Source organism: Nematolebias whitei, chromosome 1, assembly GCF_014905685.2.
Source record: "Nematolebias whitei isolate Nwh7 chromosome 1, NemWhi1, whole genome shotgun sequence".
In the NCBI taxonomy this organism is placed as follows: Eukaryota; Metazoa; Chordata; class Actinopteri; order Cyprinodontiformes; family Rivulidae; genus Nematolebias; species Nematolebias whitei.
The window spans coordinates 52118248-52145390 of NC_056498.1; the positions used below are offsets into that span (position 1 = coordinate 52118248).

The 27143-nt window shown below is 40.8% G+C and overlaps 2 protein-coding genes across 2 annotated transcripts in view; both read right to left on the reverse strand.

The window, feature by feature from the left end:
- itga9 (integrin, alpha 9) overlaps window positions 1-3695 on the reverse strand; it is an 87341-nt gene extending 83646 nt beyond the window's left edge. Inside the window, exons 1-3 of the mRNA XM_037678412.1 lie at window positions 3445-3695; window positions 3112-3239; window positions 957-1063 (exon numbers count right to left, since the gene is read on the reverse strand). Coding sequence (XP_037534340.1) covers window positions 957-1063; window positions 3112-3239; window positions 3445-3620 — 411 coding nt within the window. The 5' untranslated portion in view covers window positions 3621-3695. The remainder of the gene's footprint in view (window positions 1-956; window positions 1064-3111; window positions 3240-3444) is intronic.
- A 2644-nt stretch (window positions 3696-6339) lies between these two features.
- golga4 (golgin A4) overlaps window positions 6340-27143 on the reverse strand; it is a 29231-nt gene continuing 8427 nt past the window's right edge. Inside the window, exons 4-24 of the mRNA XM_037678326.1 lie at window positions 24662-24985; window positions 24514-24561; window positions 24349-24405; window positions 24165-24263; window positions 22603-22753; window positions 22327-22517; window positions 21287-21370; window positions 21013-21160; window positions 20752-20930; window positions 20456-20554; window positions 20202-20357; window positions 16105-19859; window positions 15853-15974; window positions 14330-14460; window positions 13860-13946; window positions 11187-11207; window positions 10995-11063; window positions 10601-10676; window positions 7667-7764; window positions 6498-6584; window positions 6340-6413 (exon numbers count right to left, since the gene is read on the reverse strand). Coding sequence (XP_037534254.1) covers window positions 6399-6413; window positions 6498-6584; window positions 7667-7764; window positions 10601-10676; window positions 10995-11063; window positions 11187-11207; window positions 13860-13946; window positions 14330-14460; window positions 15853-15974; window positions 16105-19859; window positions 20202-20357; window positions 20456-20554; window positions 20752-20930; window positions 21013-21160; window positions 21287-21370; window positions 22327-22517; window positions 22603-22753; window positions 24165-24263; window positions 24349-24405; window positions 24514-24561; window positions 24662-24985 — 5997 coding nt within the window. The 3' untranslated portion in view covers window positions 6340-6398. The remainder of the gene's footprint in view (window positions 6414-6497; window positions 6585-7666; window positions 7765-10600; window positions 10677-10994; window positions 11064-11186; window positions 11208-13859; window positions 13947-14329; window positions 14461-15852; window positions 15975-16104; window positions 19860-20201; window positions 20358-20455; window positions 20555-20751; window positions 20931-21012; window positions 21161-21286; window positions 21371-22326; window positions 22518-22602; window positions 22754-24164; window positions 24264-24348; window positions 24406-24513; window positions 24562-24661; window positions 24986-27143) is intronic.

Consider the following 27143-nt stretch of genomic DNA (forward strand, 5'->3'; position numbering starts at 1 on the left):
GGCTTCCTTTGCAGGGTGGCTGGGCTCAGCCTGGTGAGGAGCGCCGTCCTCTGGAGGGAGCTCAAAGTAGAGCGGCTGCTCCTCTGCATTGAAAGGCGTCTGTTGAGGTGGTTCGGGCATCTAATTAGGCTTCATGGACGCCTTCCTTTAGCAGTTTTCTGGGCAAGTCCCATTGATAGGAGGCCCCGGGGAAGACCCAGAAAACACCGGAGGGATTGTGTATCTGCTCTGGCCTGGAAACGCCTTGAGGTTCCCCCAAGACAAACTAGAAAATGTCGCTGGGGAGAGTGATATCTGGGTTTCTCTCCTGGGCCTGTTGCCTCTGTGACCTGACTACGGATACTGTAAGTGTAAGAGATGAAAATGAAGGTGAAGATCCCGTGTCCTTTACTTGTTTATTTTATCGTAAAACACTTTGGTTGACCTTGTTGCTGTTTTTAAGCGCTCTATAAATGAAGTGACATGGCATATTTCAGTTAATTTTACAGATATTGGGCTAAGATTTGCTGAGGTCGTGGCTGAGAGTCGTTCACAACATGTATTTAAGTGTGACATCTTGTGATATCACATAAGATCACACAGTGTTTATTGTAACAAACTACTGACTTTTCACAAACTCTGTTTTCCTGTTTCATCCAGTTCCACACACAAGGTAAAGGTTTGACAGAAACCTGTAAACACACAGCTGTGTCAAAATGAGTCATTTTCAGTTGTTCTTCCAGCTTCAAATTATGCAAAAAGTCATTAAGGATTAAAAAATGAACTTTTTTTCTTCTCTTAGTGCCTGGCGATGCTTGTAAGCTCAGAGACCACAGGGGAGTGATGTTGGGACCAGTTGTGGTTCAACAGTGTGGTTCAGACGAGGACTGTTGTAACAATGATGTGGGTAAAACTCTGTTTTTACGACGGTTAAATACACAGCTGAGGGAACTTTAGTTCCGTGTCCCTGAACTCACCAGGATTTGCCCGTTCACTCTGTCCTGGCGGGCCAGGCTGACCCCCATCCACTCATCGTCCCTGTCTCCTTGGCACGTCTTCCCACACGACTCCCTCAGCCTGTTTCCTGAAAGACAATGAGAAAAGTCTCTAGACGTCCAGTTGGCAGGACACAAGGGCAATTAACTTCTGAATGTGCAAAGGATTTTTACACATGACAGTTTGAAATACTGCAGATCAAACACTTCTCATTAACGCCCAAGTACTTTGATCTGCATATTGAGGAACGCTTTAGAACCAAATGTAATGAGAAATTTCATAACAGAGGGTGAAAATGCTTCATGCTATCCACATGTTTAAATTTATTTATTATGCATTACCATCAGAAACCTGATTGGTCCAATTTATCTGCAGCCGTACAGATTTATATAGTCACAAGAAGATTCCTGCAGCAGATCCACAGAAGCATCATCTCCACATTCCACAATCAGTCTGAGTCACAGACTGAAAAACGGGAGCCGAAGGTTCACCGAGATATCAGCTACTATAAAGACGTCTGCACTGAGGAGAACCTGAGGTCACATTAAACGCTCATTTTATTTATTTATTTTTAATTACATTTACTTTGAAGTATTTGTCAAAAAGATATTTTACGACCGAGGGTGCAACCATGGGGGCGGGAGCAATTGTCATGCTCAACACTTGGTCCAAGGATTTTTGCAAGAGCTTTGTTTAAAGCTGTGACTTGCAAGACAGTGGGCGGTATTCATTTTTTCAAAGATGATTATTTAATTTTGAATATGAATTATAGGAGGATATGCATCATTGAGTTGAGTATTGTGCTGTTCCTAATTAGTTACCTTGGTAAACTGCCACTAAAATCCCCACAATGTTTCCACCCGGGAATTCACACTGACCCAAAACAGCACAAAGTTTAAAGGATTTATTGGCCAATAAAATTTGTATTAAAAAAGACTGGTTGAAAATATAAAAGTCCAAGAATTAAAACGTCTGTCAACTGAATAAAAACATTTTTCAATGGATAAAAGTTTAAAAGCGTCTCGTGATTTGTTGCGCGGAGTTTGGGAAATCGGAGAAGAAGCGATGATGGGACTCCGCTGGTTTTAAGGGTTTGAGACTTTTATCCATATTTAAAATTATTTACAACATTTACCATTGCTTACATGGATTCTGTTGCAAATGATGCATTGTAACCTCTGTACTGTCTGCAAGCTGCTCAGGAATGGCGAAACCCCCCCCCCCCAAGGAAACATTACGGGCGTTTTAATAAAGTGACGCCCCCACCATCCGGCTGTGACTTCAAAAACAGAAGCAGGATCATATCAGAAGGCTCTAACTCCTTTAATGCAGCAGTTTTCAAATAATGTACAACAACTTAATAACATTTCTGAATTTATCTTATGGTTTTGGGTTTTGGTGTGCCACCCAATGATTACCAAAGCCCCCCATATATGCCTCCATTAGGTGCATACAACAATAAAACATTCTTATATGCCTCCATTAGGTGCATACAACAATAAAACATTCTGTTAAGATTTGTTGGTGAGTTTTAAACCTTATTTAAATGTATAATAAACTTCATATACGGAGAAGTCTTTTTTTTGAAAGCATATCCAAGAAACAAAAGCAGAAGTGTTTCTGAAAACTTTTAGATTAATTTTTCTTTTGATGGTGGAGACTGTGAATCAAATATAATGATCTGTTTCTATAAAAGTGAATAACTCATATAGTCTTTGTTTGTTTGCTTAGAGTTATTTTTGGTTACACATTGACTGAGCACAGAGTTAATATTAAAGCCTGCACCCTGTCCTTCTTGACCACAAGAACAGAGCAGTGATGTGGGGTGCGTTTCAAAAGCACAACTTCTTTTGGCTCACTTGCTTGGAAAATATTAGTAGAAGCATAAATCATATTAGGCAAATATATTTATGAACCCTTGCACACAGAACCCCTCTTGTGTTTTGCATGTCGCTGAAGCTAAGAGCAGAATAAGGGCGCATTATTCTAATAAAACAAAACAGATGCCTGGGGAGGGGAGTTTGCGCAAAGGGTGGGCAAGAAAGAGCAGCATGAGTGTGGACTCACAGATCCTGCAGTGAACTGAGTGTGTGTCAGTGTGTGTTGTGTTGAAGCTGCGGGTTTGTGGTGACTGACCTCTTCCCAGATCCATCTCTGTGCAGCGCCGCTCCGGGTTGCTGTGGACCCGACACTTAAACACGGCTCCAGGGGAGCGCACAGAGCTGCTAAAGGAAGAGTTTGCCTTGGGCGCTCCCACTATGACCCTGCAGACATGACGAGGATGGAAGGCACAAACTTGTAAGAAAACTTGAAATAAACCCTCCTTTTTGCCTAAAGGGAACCGTGTGCTTCACATTATTTTTAGGGAGTGGAAGCAAATCAAGCTGACATATTTAATCCAGCCTAAAAAGCTTCACCACTGAGAGAAAAACGAGCTCCTTTCCATGAACTCCTAAACACGAGACTCACCAGCGCGTGTTGTCATGATAATGCTCCAAAACAGAGTAGCCAAAGAAACTTGAGTTTGGTCCGCGGAACACCAAAGGGTGTTCCAAGTCTATATTGTAGGAATAAGCCAGTGAAAAGGAGAGATAGACGTAAAAAACTTGATGTGCTCCCGTTTGGCGTCTTAGCAGAGGAGCCATCCCTTTGCGCACCGTGCGTAATAACGCGCCTAAAGTGTCCAAAAGTAGGAAAAACAAGAAGAAGAAGGGTCTGCCTGCTCCTGAGGGGTCTGGCTTCTAGCAGCGGTCGATCAGGTGCTTCCTCCTCGTTCAGCTCTTCATTTAGTTTGAGATGATGAGAGGAAGGTGACGGTTAACGGTCCGGGGAATAAAACGTGCGTCAGCTCTTCTCCATTCTGGGTCAGTCTGAGGAAGTTGTTGTCCAGCCTCCGTGTGTCGCCGAGAGAAAAGCAGCAAGTCAAGTCCACGAACTGGCTCCTGGAAACAAGAGCCGTTTCCCTTCAAATAAAAGCTTTGGTGTCTAATTAAGACGCTGAAGTAAAAGTTGGGGTTTTTAGGGTGAAGGCTCAAACCAGTGGAGCGGTCGTTTCAGTGTGGCCCACGGACACTCAGAACACGGTCATGGAGAGACTCGAATGGGGTTTTTGAGGCGCAGAGCATCACATTTCAGCTGTGGGCTTTATTGGGGCTCAACCCACCCGAAGTGGAAGAGGAGGGCGCACTCCTGCCACCTAACGGTCTCTGCTCTCAATGAACACAACTTCATTTCCTTATTAAAAAAAAAACGTGATTCTCTTACATCAATTCAATTCCAACCAATGTCACGTGAATAATCATATTATATTGTGCATACACATCTTCCAAAATGCTTCATTCCTCATTTCTGAAAATATGGGGTGGTTTAAATGTTTTGCACAAAGTTTTTGGTTTTCTGTCCTTTCCTGTGCTTTGACTGGACACCCACTCAGACGTTTTTTTTTTTTTTAAATATCAATAATTTATTTCAGATTAATCACTTAATGTGTAGTTCAACATCAGAGTTGTTTCTTTAGAAATTGAGCTGAACATGTAAAAACTTTTCTTAGCTGATCTTGAACCTGCAGATTGTTGCAGGCAAGCAGTCTGTGTAAAGTCTTCAGGGAAACTTTAAGAGAAAAATAGAATTAACACCATAGTTCATGTTCAGTAATCCAGGTATGGAATCCAACGGTGTTCAATCAGGTCATCTGGATGGTTTCTTTTTTTTAAACTGAGACGTTTCGTCCTTCATACAAAGGTCTTCTTCAATTTGAGGAGACACCGAGCAAACTGATGTCCACAAACATCATACTCCATAGTGGGAAAACAAAACGTTTGCTGGTGCTAAGATGGCCTCCGGGGCCTGCCCTCTCCTCCGTCAACCTCTGAGACAGTCATGCCAAAGTGGTTCAAAACACCAAAGTCCATGCTCAATAATCCAGGTATAAAATCCAACAGTGTTCAGTCTGGTCATCTGACACAATCTTTGGTGTTTAGAACCACTTTGGCATGACTGTCTCAGAGAAGTTGACAGGGAAGAGGGCGGGCCCAGAGACCATCTTAGCACCAGCAAACTGTTTTTTTACACAATGGAGTATGATGTTTGTGGAAATCGTTTTTTTTTTTGGTGGCTCCTCTAATCAAATAAGTTATTTGGATGAAGGAAGAAACTTCTCGGCAAAAAAAAAAAAAAAAAGAAACTATCCAATGACTTGAAATTGTTGGATAGACCAATTAAATGTTTTGGGTACACTTTTGGACATCAATATTTATTTGGCAACTATATAAAATACAGCCTAGTACTTGGTAAGTACACAGTAAGCAGTCACTACAATACAGCTCAGTCCCTGTAGAGAACCAGGATGTATTTGTATTGCATTAGTTCTATATTCTGTCTACATATACCTGCACATTTATAATTTTAATGAAGCAGTAAAACTCATGCTCACATCAGAGCAGTCTCTTAGTTTAGCCACAGCTCTCAGAATCGTAGACGTCAATATTAAAGAAAAAAGGAAACTGTTAAATTTATTGTGCACAATCATTGCCTTAAGCTCCCAGGCAGCATCAGCTGAGAGGATTCAAATGATTGATTTCCTTCTGGCACAGTTCTCAGAGCTGTAAAAATGGCTATTTTTTCAAACTAAATATGAACGAAGTGACAAAATAAATACAGATCCCTGGCCCGTTTGGAAAAAAGTTCAATTAAGAACAAACTGAAGATGTTCTTCACCGCTTTCATCACTAATTTTTGCACATTTCCTTAAAGATCATTGACCTGTACGAGTACAAAACAGACAAGTTGTTGGATTTTTACAAAACTGAAAAGCGACAAAGATGAAGTGACAAGAAAAGTTTTTAATAGTGTTTTTAATTAGTCCGAAAATCCAAAGCAAATCAGTAAAATGCCCTAAATTACAGTTTTCATCCTATAATACAATTTACACTTCTTTGTTTTGACTTTTTCAGTCAGTTTCAAAATACAAAGCGTAGAAAAAAGTGTTGAACAAACGAGGTCCAGAATCATAATCTGATGAGTGCACAGTTAAAGGGTCATTTACACTTTTACACAGGAAGTGATTTAGACAAAAGCGCAACACAAACACACACAAACCCATAAAATCAACCGAGCATTATCATCAGTATATGATATTTATTGCACAAGCCAAGTCTGTGTGAACACAACCTAACAAGAAAACCATTTATCCTTATCTAAAATATAAACTTAACTTTAAAGTATAAGTAGATTATGGAAGATTTATGCGTTTCTGTCAAAACCTTTTAATTCCCTCCTCACACACACTTATGCTCCAGATTCTGCTCACGCACACACACACACACGCACACAACGACAAGATACTGAGGAGCTTGATATAATTCATGGCGGTCTTTCCCATCAGCAGAAGCAGCAGATAATCAAGAAGTTCCCAAATCAAAGACTCATCGTAACCAAGGCTGTGGAGACATAAAAAATAAATAAAATGTATGGAAAAACAAAGATCTGAGCTGTTAAAAAAGGACTCTGTCATCGATGCTTACAGCAGCTTTCGAGTCTTCTTTGTCCAAAACCTTTTGCGCTTGGTCTGCAGGAAACTTGAGCATAGAGGTAATCACTTTGGCCATCGTCTGCAGAGAGAAAGAGTCAAAAGAAGCTCTCGTTAAAAGGACGTTTCATCTACAAGTTTTTTTATTATCTACCATCTTCCTGACCATGTTTGGTAACCGCTACCTCCGACACATCACAAAATCAACCGAGTTCCTCTGAGACAATTAAAGCCTAACGAGACAAAGAACGAAAAAATAAAAAAGGATGAAAATTATCTCCATAATCAACTCCAGGCCCATCTGCCACTGAGCATACATTTCCCCATAAACTCGGGGGATAATCAGAAACAGGGCTGCTGTGTATGAAACCCAACCACTCAGCTACCATGAAACAAGGCCGGTGTGGCTTTGAATGGCAATCTGTGTCATGCAGGATGCATGCGCTTTGCAGGCAGCCTGGAGGACATCCTCCACACAGGGGGAGGTCTGCCGCGCTGCTATAAAGACCGAGTGTTTGCTGAGGAACGGGAAAAATCCTGCTGACTTTAGGACCTTGTCCACAGCTCAGTTCATTATGAAGATCGTTGTTAATCATCATTACCAAGACTGAACACAACATGACTTTTACATGGAAGCCTAAACGTTCTTACGATCCGTGAAGGCCACTTCGGACTTACTCTCCAACATCATCAGCTGCTTTTCTCATTCGATGACAGTATAATTTGGTTTAGGACAGGGCTATTAAATAAAACTGCGGGGGGGGGGGGGGGGGGGGGGGGGGGCACAGCTTCTGAAATCCAGCAGCTCAGGGGCCGGACATCCAGCAATTAAACCAAGTATTACAATGTTAAAATTGTTTGTTTGATTGCATTGAATCATAAATGCAATAAACAGAACCCCCTCCCCGCATTTTTTTTTTTTTTTAATGAACTCATTGGTGGGCCGGATGGAAGTTACCCGCGGGGCGCCAGTTGAATAGCACTGGTTTAGTAGATGGATGTTGTTTCAATGCATTTTACTGAAGAAACACAAAAAGCTGAACCTAACAGAGCATTCCTGCAAGAACCTGCTACTGAGGTCACATCCAACCAGATTATAAAACCCAACTATTTAATATAACTTCATACGCGGTTATTCCCATAAAGTCAGAAAGAACAGCATACTTTTGTTTCTCGTCCCATCATGTATTCAAACAGCACCTTCCTCAAATACTCCATCTCTGTGGACTCTGAAAGAGCATCAGGAGTGTTGATCCCAGGATCTGAATAAAAACAAAGATTAGAAATGTTTAAGAGCCAAGAAATGAATCGATAATTAGGTTTAATTATGCGTCCAAATAAAAACAATAGCTTTTGGCATCAGAGTGACATGTTCACAGAAGCACCTTCGGCACAGGTATGAGCATAAACGAAGCGCAGGCAGGAAAGAATGACGAGCCTCAGCGTGAGCACTGCCAAACTGTTTTGACTCTGCCCACAGCTATAACACCATTATCCCACTAAACTCAGTGAATGGGAAAGTTTGTGTTAACAGCTTTTAAGTATCTGGTAACACTTATGCTACAGCTTTTAACCACTGAAATATCCACATCCACTTGTTTTCTAGTTAGGTGAAATTATCGTTCAGATCACAATAAATGTGCCCGAGTTCCTGCAACGTGAGACTTTCTAAACTAAAGGAAGAGGCAAAAAGTGATTAAGAGACACAAACTCTTTGATCTTTGTCTTGGATCAAGAGGTCACCAATAAATCCTGCAGCCTTTGTCCTCCTGACCTCATTTTGCCCCGGCTTAACCCACCGTCCCACCAATCACACAACACTGTCATGGACATGAAACTGGCCATCAACAACCTTCTGACCAGCACGAGTACAATTAACAGAGACCTCATTGAGAAAAGGTTGGTTTAAATCTTATCGAAATAATATATGCTTTAGATTGCATATAGTTTGTGATCTAAAGTGGGAGAATTAAATAAATCTGAGTAATGTGTAGGGCTGAACAATTAATTGCATTTGCGATAATATCGTGACATGATAAAACACGGTTTTCTAATCGCTGCAATTTGACTGGTCACGTGATCTGGCGACGCGACTTGCAAGTGAGCGGAGCAGAGCAGGGAGCGAGAGAAGTCAACACTGCGCATTAACCGGTTGCACAACGGCATCAGGCTCAACAGAAGCTGATACTTCTGAAAGTTTGGTACCAAAGAGGGGCAGCGCTAGGCCTGTCGCGATAAATCAATTAATCGCATGATAAATGAAAATTATCGACCTCATTTTCATTTACAGGCTTTATCGTTTCTTCATGTCTTTCTACTGAAGACATGGCTCAACTCCGGTGCTCTTCACTGACCCCTCCCTTTCTCTTTAAAATCTGTTTTAACCGTCCAAAATCACATTTTTGGATCGTTAAAAGCAGCTAAGCTGAGAAGCTAAGCTATGTGCTAACAGGCCGCCCTCGGGGAAAAAGCCTCCGTCTTGCCGAGCTCCAAAATTCATGGTTGAAACTGGTGCCTTCGTGTAAAAAGTTGTTCTTCTCTGCAAAAAGAAGATGAGAACTTGTTTACTGATTTTTTTTTAATTAAAAACTTTGTGTGAAAAATGCTGTGCTAAAGAACTCAAACCACAACGAGCGTCCGCCATGTCACTATGTCACCATGTCACGTCAAGGGCCCTCCCTCCCATTTTTCTTAAAGAGACACGCTGCTCAACTATCCATCCTTTGGTTCAAACAGTATTATACTGCCATCAGGTGGTCAAAAAAGGCACTACACTCCAAACAAATCAACATTTATTCTAAAAGTTGACAATTATTGTTCAATTTAAAACATTATCATCATTATTTATCGCAATAATTTCTGAGACAATTAATCGCCTAGCAAAATTTGTTATTGTGACAGGTCTAGGCAGCACGTCCGTTGTTTGGAAAGATTTTGGCTATAAAAACGAAGACGCTGCGGAACGACATGTATTGTGCAGAACGTGCCTTGCTGCTGTTGCTACCTCATGAGGGAACACCACAAATCTTTACTAACACTTAAAAAAAACCACCACAAAGCCATTTACGATATTTACATGGCTAGAATGCCAACGACCAGTGCTTCAACTTAAAATACGCAAAGTACCAGCCGACAGGGATCACTGACCAAACTGTTCAAGGGTATTACTCCATATGAACATAATTTGAAATGGCATGTGGAAATAACTCGAGCAATAATGGAGTTCATAGCAAAAAACATGAAGCCCATTAATACAGTGACCAAGCCTGGGTTTACGACTTTGGTAAACACAATGAATAAGCGGTACAGAACGCCCTCGCGCACGTATTTTAGCCAAGTTGCTATCCCGGAGCTATTCAAAAAAATGCAGAAACAGAGTTGCAGCGCAGCAGAAAACAGTGGAGTTTATTGCAACTGAAACAAATTATTTATTGCTTGTGTTCGTTGAAAAATACATAAGAAAAATAAATGAATATTAAATCGCAATAAGGAGGTAAAAAAAAAAAAATTGCCATTAGAATATTTTCCAGAATCATTCAGCCCTAGCAATGAGGTGAAATTAAAACCATAGACATTTTTTTTTTTTTACTTCTCACCCATTCTGATGGAGAATTCTCTGTTAAACCATTAGAGAACATCAGTAACGCTCTCACACTGATGCAGCACGTTTGGTTTATGATGCATCCAAAGATCCTGTATGGGCCTTACATCCAGTCCGAGGAGGTTTACCCCAACTTTTACCATAATGGCAATATGCAATCCTCAAACTGTAATTCTAATCTGAAGCAAACCTCATTTACAACCACAGCCTCAACTTAACCTGGAAGCCTACAATCAAGCTCGGTTGACCAAAATGTTTGCAGAAGTGCAGCCAAACCAGACGACAAACATCAAGAGATCTTCAAAAGCTTGCTTCAGTGGGAGGTATACTTCCAGCTTTTAAAGATTACATTTCAAATTTTCTGCATAAAAAACCCCAAAAATGATCAATAAATGATAATAGTACATCCGACATGCTTCCTGTGTTGGATCGTGTGCTTATCTGAACAAAAACGGAGCCATGAACCAGAACAAAGTGACTCTTGGTGTTGAAATTACCTTTGTATGTGCCTCCCAGATGAGTTACAACAGCGCTGCGTTGGAAAAATTTAATCTTGTCTTCAAGTGAGTGAATCTAGAGAGAAGCAAGCAAGCACAGGTTATTTTTAACCCCCATGAGTAAACTATGCATTTACCCTCGCATGAGCATTTAGTCGGTCATCTTTAGGGGGTGTTTGTGAGGAGAGAAACCTGTGGGAGGTGTTGCTCTGATTGTTTATGGGGTTACACCAAATGTAAACAGATGTGCTGCACAATTAAGCCGATGCAGCAGGAGAGCAGTAGCTGTTTTTGATTGGGGTGAGGGGGGCGCTAGATTTCTGGGAAAACTTTGAAAAGGATGTGCTTTTTTTTGTTATCCCGCCTAAAAGTTTGCAAGATGTCCGACACTCACTCTTTCAACAAAGCCCTGCTCCTTCAGCCGAGCCTCACTCAGCAGAGTCGTCTTCTCAGCAAGCTGAGCCTGCAGCCAAAACAGGAAGACGATTAATATCTTGAAGTACCAAAAGGCATAAACATATATACGTTATTATTTTTAGATCCATTGTGACGCTGTATTTAAATGAAAATGTGGAAATATATGTACCTGTAGGTCGTCAGGGGTCGTCTGTGTACAGGAAGATAAAAAAGCAGAATATGTATGTTATAGAGTATATATGTGTAATAAGTATTAAAAGCCTAACATATCTAGAAATACATATGATTAGCCATGGCAGTCATCAGGTGCATCCAATTAGAATAACGTGAAAAAGTTCCAATAATTTTTGTTAATTTCAGAAATTTATAAAAAGTGAAATATTTCAAGCCTTTATTTCTGGTTAATTTGATGATTAAGGTTCACAAATAATTCAATAATAAATAAAAATACATAATTATATAAGAATTTATTAAAAATATTAAATGCATTTCGCATGTCATTTATAAATCAAGGTCCCGGCATCTGGAGGAAGAGTGGAGAGGCCCAGAATCCACAACGCTTGAAGTCTAAAGTGAAGTTTCCACAGTCAGTGGTTTGGGGTCCATGACCTCTGCTGGTGCTGGTCCACTGTGTTTTCTGAAGTCCACAGTCCATGCAGCATTTTCCAGGACATTTTAGAGCACTTCATGCTTCCTTCAAGCTTTATGGAGATGTTGATTTCATTTTCCAGCAGGACTTGGCACAAGCTCGAGGTACCAAAAGCTGGCTATGTAATACAGTAGTCCCTCGCTACTTCGCGGTTCGACTTTTGCGGACTCGTTCTTTCGCGGTTTTTCACAGCACAGTAAGATTGTACACGACAAAAAACAAATAAATCAATAAATAAATATAATAAATAAAATGTGTCGCCATTTTGTAGTTTTCTCTCAATAAGCCTATCCAAAGGACTACATTACCCAGAAGGCAAAGTTGCTTTCTGCTGAAATGGAGGGAAAGTTTTGATCCGATCGGACCAAGTTTGGTCCTTACAGTGTTCATAGTGACTTCGGTGCTCAGTAGATGCAGAGAGCCGATCAGAACCGGATCAGAACCGGACCAAGGATGGGTAGGTCTGTTGAACCAGAACCGATACCGGACCGGAACAGAGGTGTTGTGTTCTGCAAAGCTCGTGGGTAAAAAGGCATTACTACTCACACAACTTAAAATTTAAGTTGAGTGAATAAACATTATCAAGACATTAACAAGTTATCTTGATTAATAAACTCTGGCTAAATAAACGTTGGCTTTAGTTTACGATTTAAATTTAGCTGACTGAACTGTTTTGGTTTGTTGTTTCAACTCAGAAATCTGTCATTTCTACTTCGCGGTTTTCACTTATTTTATTGGGGGTGGGGGAGAGAACGTAACCCTCTGCAATAAACGAGGGACTACTGCGTTCAAATTTTCCGAGACATTGAATTTAGTTTTTTCATTATTTGTAAAACAGTCAAAAAATTACAAAAAAAACCAGAGGCTTGAAATATTTCACTCTATGTAATGAATCTACGTAATAGATGAGCTTTACCAGTACTTTCTGAAATGATTGACAACATTTTTTAAAAACTTTTTCACAATATTCTAATTTTTTGAGATGCACCTGTAGATGTCCATCCACTGATAACTTTAAAACATTTATTAGAATCTGTCCACTGGTTCATGAGGACAAGCAAACACACAGGCAAAAGCATTGCAGCCTTTTAGCCTTTAGTGTGTGAGATGTGATGCAAACACTGGTATTAAAAAGAAGTGTTAACATTTTATAAAACTGCATCATGAAGATTAAGAGACACAGAAATAGATCAGCAGCAGTGAACGACGAACTCATATAACAGAAATGACAAGAACTGAAAACACAGAATATAATCTGTCCATCGCTTTATTACACAGTGAACTCTGCGGACTAGCTGCTGGTCTGCTTCCTGTGTGGACAGACACGCTGATCCACTGTCCATGTGAAGAATGGTTTGTGAGGCCCGTAGAAAGGAAAGGCCCGCCTGAACGTAATCCCCCCATAAAGTTATTACCTCACCTGGGAAAAATGCAGCGAGAAGAGCAGTATAATTCAACGACTTTATGTGCAGACGTGTGTAAAAGGTAGAAACACTGTGTGGGTCTAACGCACCTGGAGACATCTCCCCGAAGTCCTAACTGGCTTCTCTCCAGGATATTTCATGTGAATACTCCTGTAGTACAAATTTAAGGCTCTAGAAACACCTCCTGTGAAGATAATTGAGAACAGGGACGGAGGCGAGCTGCTTTTCTGCGGAGAGCATTCCTGAGTGATTCAAATGAGCCTCGCAGCATTCGGCGATCTCTGGAGGGCCGCCACAGGACTGCAGTGGGACGCCAATCAAAAGAAAGCGTGTAGGCGAATTGTTCCTGAGCTTAGCTTTGGTAGAATCCCTTTAATTATGGAGCATAAAAGTAAGATGATAACCGAGTCTGTTAACCTGGATGTGAACTTTCTGTATAAACTACAGTGAGAAATAAAAAGACAGCATCTGGATTGTGTTGTCATCCAGACCTAATGCTTCCCTCAGACCTCGTCCCAGAAGGAAGCTGAAAATGAATCGTTTCTCACGACTTTTGTTTTATGAAGCCAGACTACGACGACTTATGACTTCAGCAGAATCACCTTGGACATTTCATCTAGCTTCCCAACCCCCCAGCGCCACATATAATAGTCTATAATGGCTAAATGATGGCGTTTTCCCACACCTTTGTGGAAAAAAATATAAATAAAATGCTCCTAACGCATTTGAATTGTGACAGCGGTCACAGACGTTTCAGACGGGGTCGTACCTCTGCAGTGCTCTGGCAGCGAGCTTGCAGATCTTCCAGTTGTTTCTGAACCTGCCACACTCTGCCTCCCATCTCCTCCTCCCGACTCTGAAATCAGATAAACAAACAAATAGCAGCAGAGTCGTTTCCTACGCAACGCGTCACAGGAGATTAGAGATTTCCCTACCCTTACTTGTAACCACATTTTTGGTTTTCTAGACAGATAAAAAGGCAGGCTGTGCTGTGCATTTCTATTTTCAAAAATAATAGTAAAAATAAGAATGAATGAATGGATTAAAGTAAATAGGAAAGAACAGTAACAGCACAACTGTTTGATCACACTTAATTTAACACCCACCTTTATTATCTACTAGATCTACAGAGGTAATTTTCCTCTCCCCTGACTGAATGTGTGCTACAGTAGGTGTACCTCACTTAAACACATTTTAACCTTAAAGATGAATGTTTTTAGGCTTAAATTACAATAATACCTGTATAACCTGCTCATATTTCTTAACGGTTCTTTGTAAATCATCCTCCTTCTGGGAAATCACCTTCCTCAGCTGGCTGGCTTCATCACGATGGCTGTAGATGAGCTCGGTTTCTACAGCCTGGGCCTTGGCTGTGAGAAAACAAAAAGGACAGAATCGATGACTTAGAACTCTCTAAAGAATTAACACAATAAAACAAACGTTTTGTTACAGGCATCCCATACTACTGTTTTACAGGAACGTCTATTATATGGATTATTTACTACTTAAGGGCACTTTTTTCAATATTACATTTCAATGGAAGAATCTGACCATAAGAGCAGAGCTTTTTTGTTTCTCATCGTGTGAATGTTTATGAAGCATCCATTCTATTGTGATCCATTTTTCTTCCATACATTTTTCCTGCATCCTTCTCGTTCCAAATGTTTGTGTTATTTCAACAAACCACAAATCAAAACATTCAGCTCTTTCAGGACAATCCTGCTATGAACTTTGGTATCGGTGCAACTTTGAAATATTTAACCTTTTCTGCCACGTTTTCTCATAGAAAATGAATTGAGCTCATTTTACATCCTTCAAATCTTTAGATCTGTTTACAACCTTTTACTGCTCCTTTCACATTTTGTTCTGGTTCAGCTTCTTTCAGCTTCCTTGTGACAAGTTAAACTTTTTTCAGCTACTTTCAGCTGTTTTGTGCTCCTTTCAGATTATTTCTGCTAACTACAACATTTTTGTGCTTCTTCTAACTTCTTTCTGATAATTTCAACTTAGTATGCTCCTTTCAGCCTATTTCTGCAAGTTTCAGCTTTTTCTGCTATTTCAGTTACTATTTAGCTGTTTTATGCTAATTTGAGCCTTTTCAGCTAATTCCACATTTTTGGCACTCTAGACATTTTTTTCAATTCAGCAAAATGTACTCTCTCCACTTCCTTCTGGTAATTTAAGCTTATTTCTGGCTTTTAAGCTACTTTTCAGCTGTTTTTTTGTTGTTGCTGATTTCAGCTGTTTTCAGATCATTTCCACTTCTTTGTGCTCATTTCTGCTTCTTTCAGCCAAATTAGGCAAACCTGTGTTATTTCTGCTTTCTTCTGATAATTTATTCAGCTACCTTTTTTAGAAAACTTTTAGCTAATTTCAGCTGTTTTCAGACAAATTCGAGTTTGTGGTAATTTTTGCTACTTTCAGCAACTTTAATTAACTTCTTTGTTAATTTTAGCTTGTTATACTCCTTTCAGCTTTTTTCTACTAGTTTCAGCTTTTTCTGCGATTTCAGCTACTATTTAGCTGTTTTTATGCAACTCTTTCAGCTAATTCCACAATTTTGAGCTCATTTCAGCTCTTTCCATTTCCTTCTCATAGGTTAAGCTTCTTTCTGCCTTTTCAGCTACATTTCAGCATGTTTTTAGCTAATTTCAGTATTTTTCAGCAAGTTCTTCAGCAACAAGCACTCACACTGCATTTTCGCAGGAAATGCAATTTCTTTAGTTAATGTAAATCTCGTCACTTTGATTTTTGTCTCTCACCAATGGTCTCCTTCACTGATGTGTCGAGCTCCTTCTCCTTCAGAGCCATCTGTGTGTTGAACTCCCTCAGTAATTGCTTCATAGCAGAGTTGTGCTTCATTTCTGCATCTTCCAACTCCAGCCTATAAGGACAGATTATCGTTTTATAGAGATATGGGCAAATATTTACATGCAGGGGCATCAAAGCAACTTTACATCCACAAATGTAGGATTGGTATATTTTTAATTAATTAATCACTAACATGAACTTACTTAATCGTTTGTTCCTTCTCCTCCAGCAGCTCTTTCTTCATGCACTCGAGGTCATGCTCGTGCTCCTTCCTCAGTGACCGCATATCTTTCTGTAAACTTGTAAAATCCTTCTGTATTTTGTCCTTTTCATTTTTCATCTGGCTCAGTTGATTTTTGAGCGTTTGAAGAGGTTCATCATCGTCCACCTCCTGCGCCGGGGAGTGATTTTCCATCACACTTGCGGTTTGTTGAATTCTGCTACGTTCCACCTTCACCTCGGCCTCCGACGAGTTCTGGACCGTCTCATTCGCCTGCTGCTGACTGATCTGTACGTCCTTCTCATGGATTTCCTTTTTCAGATGATTTAGTTCTGCAAGGAGGTTTTCATTCTGCTCCTCAGCTTCTTTTAGCTTTGCCTGGATGTCGCGCAGCGCTGACTCCGTTTCTTTGAGCTCCTCCTGTTGCACAGCGTCTCTCTGAAAGGACATCAGTTTGTCTTCATACGTGACTCTCAGCTCCTCCAAAGACTTCTCCTTCTCCAGCTTCTCGTTACTCAGAGCCTCTTCAAGCTTTTTCTCCTGCTCTTCTGCGGCCTTGACGAGAGCTTCTTCAAGAGTTCTTGTTTTCTCTTCCAATTCTTGGATTTGTTTTTTGCCCAAAGCCTCGTTGCTCTTGTTTTCTTCCAGGCTGCCCTGAAGAGTCAAAATCGTCTGCTCTTTTTCCTCAAGCTGGGCCGTCAGCTGTTTTTTAATCTGACTGATCGTCTGCTCAGCCTTCTTCTTCAGCTCGGATACTTTCCTCGAGTGCTCCTCGGTTTTTTTCAGCCTCTCCTCCTTGCTTCTGATGAGTTCATTTGTCTTCTGCTCAAACTCATCCCTTTGACTCTCAAGCATGTGTTTGCACTTCTGGTGTTCTTCCTCGAGGGAACGCAACTTCTCCACCATCTCCTGCTCCAAACTGCCGTTCTGAGCGCACCGTGTCTGGATCTGCTGCAGCTGCTCCACCAACTCCCTTTTTTCGTTCTCCCTGACATCGTGTTGCTGTTTGAGGTCGGACGTGAGCTGCTCGCACTCTTTCGTCTTCAGGGCTAACTGCTCCTGAAGCTCGCCGAGTCGGCTGATGAAGCCGTCGAGCTCCCGAGTAAGGTCGCTGACTCTCTGCTCTTTTTCACTCAGCACCTGGTCCATCTCACACTTGCTGATGGACTGACTGTCAAAACTCGCAGACAATCTTTGCAGAGCTTCGTTCTTTTCCGAGATCTCCTTCTCCAGCTCTTCCAGCCTCGACTGCAGAGACTTAATAGTGTTATCATCCTGGGCGAATTTAATCTCTGCCTTCTTTAGGCTGCTCCTGAGGGCATCTGCCTCCTCTGAATTGCACTTCTTCTCCTGCTCTAATCTCTCTATGCTCTCTTTCATCTGCTGTCTCTCCTTTTCAAACTGCTGAATCACCCGATTTACGGCTTCCTCCTTGTCGTTTATGCTACTTGCAAGCTGGTTCTTCAAGTCTGCGGCGACGCTTTCCAAGTCAGCCACGCGCAGCTCGTTTGTTTTCAAAGTTTCGGATACGACCCTGTCTACTTCGCCCAGCTCCTGGATTTTCTGAACGTGCTCGCTGATGCGCTGAGAAAGACAGTCCTTCTCTTGTTTTAAGGCTTCGATGTGCTCCACGTGAACGTTTACCTGAGCAGTCATCTGTTCTACTGAAATGCATAGATTCTTATTCTCCTCTGTGCGCCGGAGAAGAGTCTCCTCTAAAGTGCTAATTCTACCTAGCTTAGTAGGGAAAATGTTTCTGAGATGCCCGACCTTGTCCTGACTGCACTGCAGTCTATCATTTAGCCCTTTCATTCGACGTTCTACTCGCTGTTGGAATCCATCAGAAGTGCACTCTAATTTAGAACGAACCTCCTGACAGTAATGGTCCATTTTGTTGATGATCGCATTTAATTGCTGCTGGAACTCCGCTTCCTTGGCTCGTTGCTGAATGGAAGTTTCCCTAAACTTGCTCTCCAAGTCCTCAGTTTCCCGAAGTCTGGAATTTTTCAACGCTTCCAGCTGGTTTTCCGTTTCGTTTAACTTATCCGACAAAGTCTTTATGCTCTCCGTGCTTTCTTCCTCTGCTGTCTTCAGCTTGTCCTGGAGAGCGTTTCTCTCGTTCAGAGCTTGGTTAAGGTTTCTTTCTGCTGACTCCATTTGCTCTTTTAGCAATGCTTCACCCTGAGATAAATTTTCAAGCTTAACCGCTGCTTCCTTGAGTTCTTCTTGCAGCTTCTGCACGGTGGTGTCTCGGATCGCCAGGTCCTCCTTGACAGCTTTTAATTCACGCGACGCTCGTTCGTTCTCCTCTCTGCTCCTGCTAAGCTGTAGGGACACTTCCTCCAGTTCCTGGACCTTCTCCTGTATTGTAAGCAAATGTTTCTCCGTTAGTTCTTCCTCCTGCTGTGCCAGCTTCTCCTGCCAACGATGCTCCAACTCCTCGACCTCACGCTTCTGGGTGGCGTGCAGTTTCTCCAGCTCTTCCTTATGGTTGGCCTGGAGCTCCGACACCGCGCTGCTAAGGCCTTGGGAACTTTTCTGAGCCATTTCCACAATTTTCTCTTGTACTTGTTGCTCCTGCTGCTGAAGCTCCAGCTCTTTCTTGGCAAGCTCCTTCCTCACGTTTTCTTCGTTCTTCTGCAGCTTTTTCTTAAAGTTCTCTTGCATCTCTTTGGCCTTTTGCTTTATCTTTTCCATTTTTGCCTCCTGAGTTTTCAGCTTGGCTTCCATCTCAGTTGTAGTGTTTTTTAACTTGGCCTCGTGGTCAGCTCTTTCATCATCCAGCTGTTTCTTGAGACACGTTTGCTCCTCCAGATTTCTGTTCAGTTCCTCTGAGTGTGTCGTCTCCTTCTTAGAAAGCTCGTTTTTGGTTTCCTGTAACCGTTGCTCCACTTCTTGAAGCAACTTCCCTTTTTGTTGACAATCACCGTTCGCTACGTCCAACTGATGCTTCAGGTCTGTCAGCTCTCTCCTGCACTGATCCAGAACCTCGGCGATCTTACTAGACTCAACATTAGATGTTTTCAGGCTCTCGTTTTCTTGTTGGGCTTGTAATAAAGTCTGCTGTAGAGCTTCAAATTCTTTTACCTTGATTTGTAGGTTTTTTACAGTGGAATTTGATTCCACTTGTAGCGTTTTTTCTTTTAGGACAAGTTGTTCGATCTCCTTTTCCTTTTCCTTCACTACAATTTTTAGTGCATTGAGCTCCTGCTTCAAAGTTTTTTCTACGCCTCCAAGTGACTTTTCGTGATCGTGTTTGACATTTTCAAGCTCAACGCTGTGTTTCGACATCTGATCTTGAACCTTTCGTTCATATTCCTCTTGTGCAACCCTTGAAGTTTCCTCAGCGGCCACCAGCTTCTCCTCCAGAAGCTGTTTGTTGTTCAGAACGTCTGAAAGTTCTGCAGAAAGCGCCTCCAATTTGGCCTGCTTTGCATCTAGTTTCTCTAAAGTCTTATGGTTCATGTCTTTAACGTGAGTTTGGAATTGCAGCTCTCTCTCGTTCACAAGGGTTTCTAGTTCAACTTTGTGTTTTTCCTTGAGTTCCTCGATAGCAGCATTATGCTCCTGGGTCAGAGCGGCCTTGTGCTTTTCCAGCTGCTCCTGATGTTTTTCTTCTAATGCAGAGATTTGCTCTTTGTATCGATTGTTTAGCTCTTCCAGCTGACCGGACAGTTCACTGGAGGAACTGGATTCATTTGGTGAGATGTTCACAGAGCTCTCCAGCTCCAAAATCCTCTGCAAACACATCAATTGAAGGCAGTTACAGCAACAAAAACAAGAAAATTCTAATTATTTCCTACAAAACGCCTTAAAATTCATGGACGAAAACTTAAAAATGTAAAACTTTAATAATGTTAAACATTTTCAAATTCTGACATTTTACTTGTGTTTTTCAAATTAAACACTTTCTGCCTCTGTTTTCCTGTCATATAATGAACAGATTCATGTCTTACCTAATCAGAGCTCAATGAGCTAATTAGTTAATCAAAGCACAAGTTTTCAATTTATTTTTGACATCAATTAACTGGTTCATGCCACTACATTTTTAGAAAACGAGATTTAAAAGTAAAAACTCACTGTTCTTGCGGTCTCCAGCTCCAGCTGCGTCTCCTTAATCTTATTATCGGCTTCTGTTCTTATAGCTGCCTTCTGCAGCTCTGCATCCTCCAGAGCAAGAGACGCTTGTTGTTCTCGCTCCTTGGAAATCTGATCAAACTCCTCCCTGCATTGCTCCTAAACAGCACAATCAGTTCAAAACATAAAAATGCAAATTGTGTTTTAGGTTGTTTATATTTTTAAAGCTAATATAAAAATATAGAAGGAGCTTATACCACTGCTTTGCTGATTTTGTCTTTTACTTCCGTTTCTTTAGCAGCTAATTCTTCACTGTGAGTCTTTTCCAAATTAGCCACAGTTTCCTCGGATGATTTCTAACAATAGTAGTAAGTAAAATGTCAGATTCCATACTTATTAAATAACAAAACACTGCAGAAAATACACAAAAAGTAACAATGTTAGTAATATAAGACAGCTGTGATATAATTTTAATTAACGTTTAAAGATGGCCACACTTTTATATTATTCCTCCAATAATTCCTTTAAAAGGATGTTCTGTTAAGTTTCTGACCTTCATGATGGTGACAACTTCCTGTTTGACACGTGTGAGTTCCTGCTGAAGACTCTTCCTCTCTTCCTCGCCGGCTCTTTCAATTTCCTTCACTCGTTCGTCCAGCTGAACCTGCAGCTGTTTTCTGGCCTCGTCTGCTCTCTGAGCTACACCCAGAGTTCGTTCGAGCTCCTCAAATGCTTCGAGACGAACAAAAACCACGTCACCATCGGGCTGGATTCTCTTTCCCGCCACACAGCTTCAGACTTGGATTGTCCTCACCTGATTTCTCAGCCTTTTCTTTCTGATCCTGTAGCTCCTCTTTCTGAGCGGTGACCTGCTGGAGCCTGGAGCGCAGCTGTGCGACCTCCTCCTCTTTCATTTCCAGCGTCTCGTGCATTTGCCGCTTCGTCTCAGCAATGACCATTCCCTATAAAAACAAAATTAAAGAAACATTTGTTGCAAGTGTTTGGCCTCTTCACTCAGTGAAAGAAAAATAACCAACTCTGCCTCAAATCAAGATTTGACTAATGTTATCAAAAAGCTGTTAACGGACCTTATCCTGCTCCAGTTGTTCAATGAGATTCTTGGCATCCCGCAGCTGAGTGATCAACTTGGTCTTTTCTGTTGTGTGCAGTTCCTTTGAACAGAAAACGTTTGACAGAATCACCATGTGTCTAACTAGAGACTGTTTCTTCATATCATTTCTAATTTTCTTAATTTTTCCTGTTCGTGTTCTTTGTCATAACATCAAACTGAGTTTTCTACGTCAGGATGCTTCTCCCACAAACCAAATAAGCCAATCCCAACTAAATCAACAAATAAACCTGATTGCATCCCAGTAGCTTAGCAGCGCCTAAAACCAGGAATTATGACACAAAGCTGGTATTACTACAGCTCCCTTGATTTTTTTTATTACAATGTAAATATAAAAGCTGTCTGAGGCAGGGGTGAAACTATATCACCAGATAGCTCAAGTGGTTTGAATTTTTCAGAAAAAAAATGCAGATTAAACATAAAAATCACAATAATAGAACATACAAGCACAGCTTAGTTATCTATTATTACAGAGGCTTTGGCAACAGTTGCTATCACATGCTGCAAAACATGAAAGCTGCGATGGACAAGCTGCCCAAGCCAAACATACCACTGAAGCTAAATGTTTTGGGTTCAATGACAACAATGGTTCAGTTATGTCAGGCTGACATGACCTCGTTGTGGAGCTTGGCCAGGGAATGTGGATGTTTGGACACTGAGGACCACAGCCATCCGCTGTGTCACAGAGATAATGGAGTCGCATTATCAGTGAACTGTAACGGCTCTGGCAGACATTTTGCAGCACATTAATTTCCCTAAACACACTGCTCGGCTTCTGAACCGTCCCTCATTTTGATCAAACCTCTTCAGACCTACAGTTTACTGCAAAATAAAATTCCACCGAGCGTTCAAAGAAAGCATTCTGAAATTCTTGGATTGCCCTTTTCAAAAAAAAAAATCTTAAAAGCCTGCTATATACTGACCAGACTTTCTGATTAAGAATCTTTCATTGGGACTTAGCTTCACTTAAACACAGCTGCTGTGAAATGGTTCAGCCACCTTCATCTTCTCCAGCTCCTGCAGCCTCTCCTGCAGCTGCTCCTGCAGCGTTTCATTCTCGCTGCTCAGCTGAGCGCTGCGCTCCTTGTGCGTCCGCATCACTTCTTTGCATTTCTGCAGCAGGTTTTCTTGCCTTTTCACCCTCTTCTGCAGAGCCTCCATAAATTTGGCTGGATCACTGTTGCCCTCTCCTGGTCACAGAAAGAAAGCACATTGTTTAAAAAGAAACCTTATTGAAGCAGTTTATTTAAAAAGGTATAAAAGTGATTTGCTTGCCCTCTGTGCCTTCAGGTTCCAGTCCTTGCTCCTTTGATGGACTCTGCATGGCAGATAATGATTCTTGAGCCACCTCAGACTGAGGAACCTCACCTTCAGGGGGGAGCGAACTATCAGAGACCCCTTTGACTCGCTTCTTTAACAGAGCCACCTGTTTTGGGAAAGGAAATTACATTTTCTTTTATTACTCGATTAATTTATTTTCAAAAATGGCATCGACTTCTGCAAGAATAACTTTGTACATTTAACTTTCACATCCACTCACTTCTCCTCTAAACATGTTAATTTCCAAATGTTTCAAAACTGTAAACACAAAATAGTGAATCAAGTGAACCTAAAAGTTGTTTTCTTGTTTTTACTTTGAGAAATGCAAATTAAATGTGAAACGAAGAAAGCTTTAAATTTAAGATTCTGATATGGATAATTTGCTGTAGGTAAGGCTGCATTGCAAAACACTAAGAGATGAGACAGGTTATGAAACAGAAAAAATATTTTGCTATGGTTTATTATTTTGCCACCAGGCCAGGGTGTCAAACTCGGTTACAAAGGGGGTCAAAATTTAAAAGTGTTCGAAACCACGGGCCAATTTAATTTGATATCCGATATATTTTATTTGTTGCAGGTTTATTAACAAGAGTTTGATTGTTCTCATTTTACATTCTGGTCTTTCCACATCAAAAATCAAATATATATTTTTTTTTTAAATCGGTACCACTTTACAATAATGCTCCCCTTATAGATACTAATAAATAGTTTATAGATACGTTATGAATTCTACTATAAACACTTTACGAATCATTAATAACTGCTTATTTTGCGTTAGTTAAGGGTCACAGAGACAAAACTGACCAGTTTCTTGCCAGTGAGCCAAATCTGCCACCTATATATTTCATCTAGAGTTGTCCTAATAAACATTTCAGACTAAGTTGCTACCTTGTAAACACAATAAGCAATTGAAAACCTATTTATTTAAGATTTAATATTGTACTTTATCACTGCATTTTAAATATCTACAATTAATATTATATCCTAAAAACATTAGGTTTATAAATGCTTATTGTGCTCACAAGGTAGTAACCAAGTCTGAAATGTTTATTAGAACAACTCTAGATGAAATATATAGGTGGCAGATTTGGCAAGAAACTGGTCAGTTTTGTGTCTGTGACCCTTAACTAACGTATAATAAGCAGTTATTAATGATTTATAAAGTGTTTATAGAGGAAATAATAACAATGCATATAAACTATTTACTAGCATTTATAAGGGAAGCGGTACTGAAACATCTAACCATTTTTCTGACTTAAAATTTAGCCTGCTGTCATGAGAAGTTTGCACTAAATAAAGCATTTATTAGGTTTTCTTTTTTGAAAAGTTCAAGTTGTATTTGTCATATGCAAGGTTAACACAGGGTTTACAGTACAATGAAATGCTTAGGATGAGAAGAACCGATTTGACTCGAGAAGAGATAAAAATATTTCACATTGAAAATATCATAGGGGCCAGATAAGATGTTAACAAGGGCCAGATTTGGGCCTCGAGTTTGACACAAGTGGGACACTCACCTGAGTTTGGAGGACGGTGATCATTTGGTCTTTCTCTTCCAGTGCAGCATCAAACTCCTCCTGAAGATGTTTCTTGGCCTGTTGGTCCATTTGAAGTTCCTACACAATGTTAAAATATTTAGAAGAACAACTTCATGAACAAAAAACTGACTTTTTTTTTATTTTAATGATGAAGCGTAATCACCTCACGGAGCTCTCCGATCCTGCGAAGAGCTTTATCTTGACTTTGACTTAAGATGGCCTGGGTGAAAAAAAAATACAGCTAGTTGGTTTTTAAAAATGCATGAAAATAAAATATATCTTGTAGAAGTAGAAAAATCAGCAAACTTTGTTTATCAGGTGACATCACCTGTGTTTTCTCTTTTTCTCGTTGTGCTGTTCGATAAACAGTAACCAGCTGCACCAAACCAAACAAAGCAGATTACATCAGTTCCAGCTTCACTAAACAATTTGTGAATTTTAATCTTGTAGGGACCTCATCTCCTCCAGTGTCTCACCTCCGAGTACCTCCCTCTGTACTTTCCCAGGCTCCTCTCCACTTGAAGCAGTCGGTGCAGCAGCTGCTCCTTAGAAAGGGACTCTGCACTTCCCGGAGGCTCCTCGGCTTCACTCTCAATATCTGACGACGGGTCGTACGCCGGAGCCCCGGACTCGTTTTCACCCAAAGGCGTCAGCGAATCACGCGATGAGCTTCGAACCAGGTTTTCTTTCGATGAAGAGCGGAAGAGGTTTTCCGCTCGACTTGCGCCACCACGAATCAGCGACTCCATGGAGGGAACTTTCAGCTGAAGTTTGTGAGCGAACGACTGCGACTCCTCTCTCTGATGAAGCATAAAATTTTATTAACGAACGTGAGACATTATGAAGTGGGGATGCACAATATTATTATCGGCATGGTATCGGCTGATATTAGCGATACAGTTAAATATCAGACATCGGCCATTCCATCAAAATAACTCACCGATACGAGTCTTCTGTTTTAAGTTAATTTTTATTTTAAGAAACTGTCAAGTATACAGTGCCTTGCGAAAGTATTCGGCCCCCTTGAACTTTTCAACCTTTTGCCACATTTCAGGCTTCAAACATAAAGATATAAAATTTTAATTTTTTGTGAAGAATCAACAACAAGTGGGACACAATCGTGAAGTGGAATGAAATTTATTGGATGTGTCAAACATTTTAACAAATAAATAACTGAAAAGTGGGGCGTGCAATATTATTCGGCCCCCTTGCGTTAATACTTTGTAGCTCCGCCTTTTGCTGCAGTTCCAGCTGCAAGTCTCTTGGGGTTTGTCTCTGTCAGTGTTGAACATGGAGACACTGAAATTCTTGCTCATTCTTCCTGGAAAACAGCTCGAGCTCAGTGAGGTTGGATGGAGAGCGTTTGTGAACAGCAGTCTTCAGCTCTTTCCACAGACTCTCGATTGGATTCAGGTCTGGACTTTGACTTGGCCATTCCAACACCTGGATATGTTTATTTGTGAACCATTCCATTGTAGATTTGGCTTTATGTTTTGGATCATTGTCTTCTTGGAAGATAAATCTCCATCCCAGTCTCAGGTCTCTTGCAGACTCAAACAAGTTTTCTTCCAGGATGGTCCTTTATTTGGCCCCATCCATATTCCCATCAATTCTGACCATCTTCCCTGTCCCTGCTGACGAAAATCAGGCCCAAACCCTGATGTTGCCACCACCATGTTTGACAGTGGGGATGATGTGTTCAGGGTGATGAGCTGTGTTGCTTTACCAAACATATCGTTTTGCATTGTGGCCAAACAGTTGGATTTTGGTTTCATGTGACCAGAGCACCTTCTTCCACATGTTTGTTGTGTCTCCCAGGTGCTTGTAGCAAACTTTAAACAACAATTTTTATGGATATCTTTGAGAAATGGCTTTCTTCTTGCCACTCTTCCATAAAGGCCAGATTTGTGCAGTGTACGACTGATTGTTGTCCTATGAACAGACTCTCCCACCTCAGCTGTAGATCTCTGCAGTTCATCCAGAGTGATCATGGGCCTCTTGGCTGCATCTCTGATCAGTCTTCTCCTTGTTCCAGATGAAAGTTTAGAGGGACGGCCGGGTCTTGGTAGATTTGCAGTGGTCTGATACTCCTTTCATTTCAATATGATTGCCTGTACAGTGCTCCTTGGGATGTTTAAAGCTTGGGAAATCTTTTTGTATCCAAATCCGGCTTTAAACTTCTCCACAACAGTATCTCTGACCTGCCTGGTGTGTTCCTTGGTCTTCATGATGCTCTCTGCGCTTTGAACAGAACCCTGAGACTATCACAGAGCAGGTGCATTTATACGGAGACTTGATTACACACAGGTGGATTCTATTCTATCAGTCATTTGGGACAACATTGGATCATTCATAGATCCTCACTGAACTTCTGAAGTGAGTTTGCTGCACTGAAAGTAAAGGGGTCGAACAATATTGCACGCCCCACTTTTCAGTTTTTTATTTGTTAAAAAGTTTGACACATCCAATAAATTTCATTCCACTTCATGATTGTGTCCCAGTTGTTGTTGATTCTTCACAAAAAAAATTAATTTTATATCTTTATGTCTGAAGCCTGAAATGTGGCAAAAGGTTGAAAAGTTCAAGGAGGCCGAATACTTTCGCAAGCCACTGTATCTATTAATGCACTACTACTTATGCACTTTTCACTTGTCGCTTGTTAACTGATTGAGTTTAAACTTGTGTTGTCATTCTGTTAGAGTAAATGTTATGAATAAATATGACATTAAACATAATCCAAGTTGAAGTGTTGCGTCATTTTCAGACCCCTTTTAGGCATCTGCATTTTGTATCAGGTCATACTGACAAAGCCCATGCAGAATAATGTAGTATTTTAATTACACAGCAGAGAAAGCTATGTAGTCTCTAAGTAGGTGTACGGGGAAAAAAGATCGGTATTGGTATCGGCCAAATAAGTTTTAATATATCGGCCAAAAATCCAATCTAATGCTTTGAGCA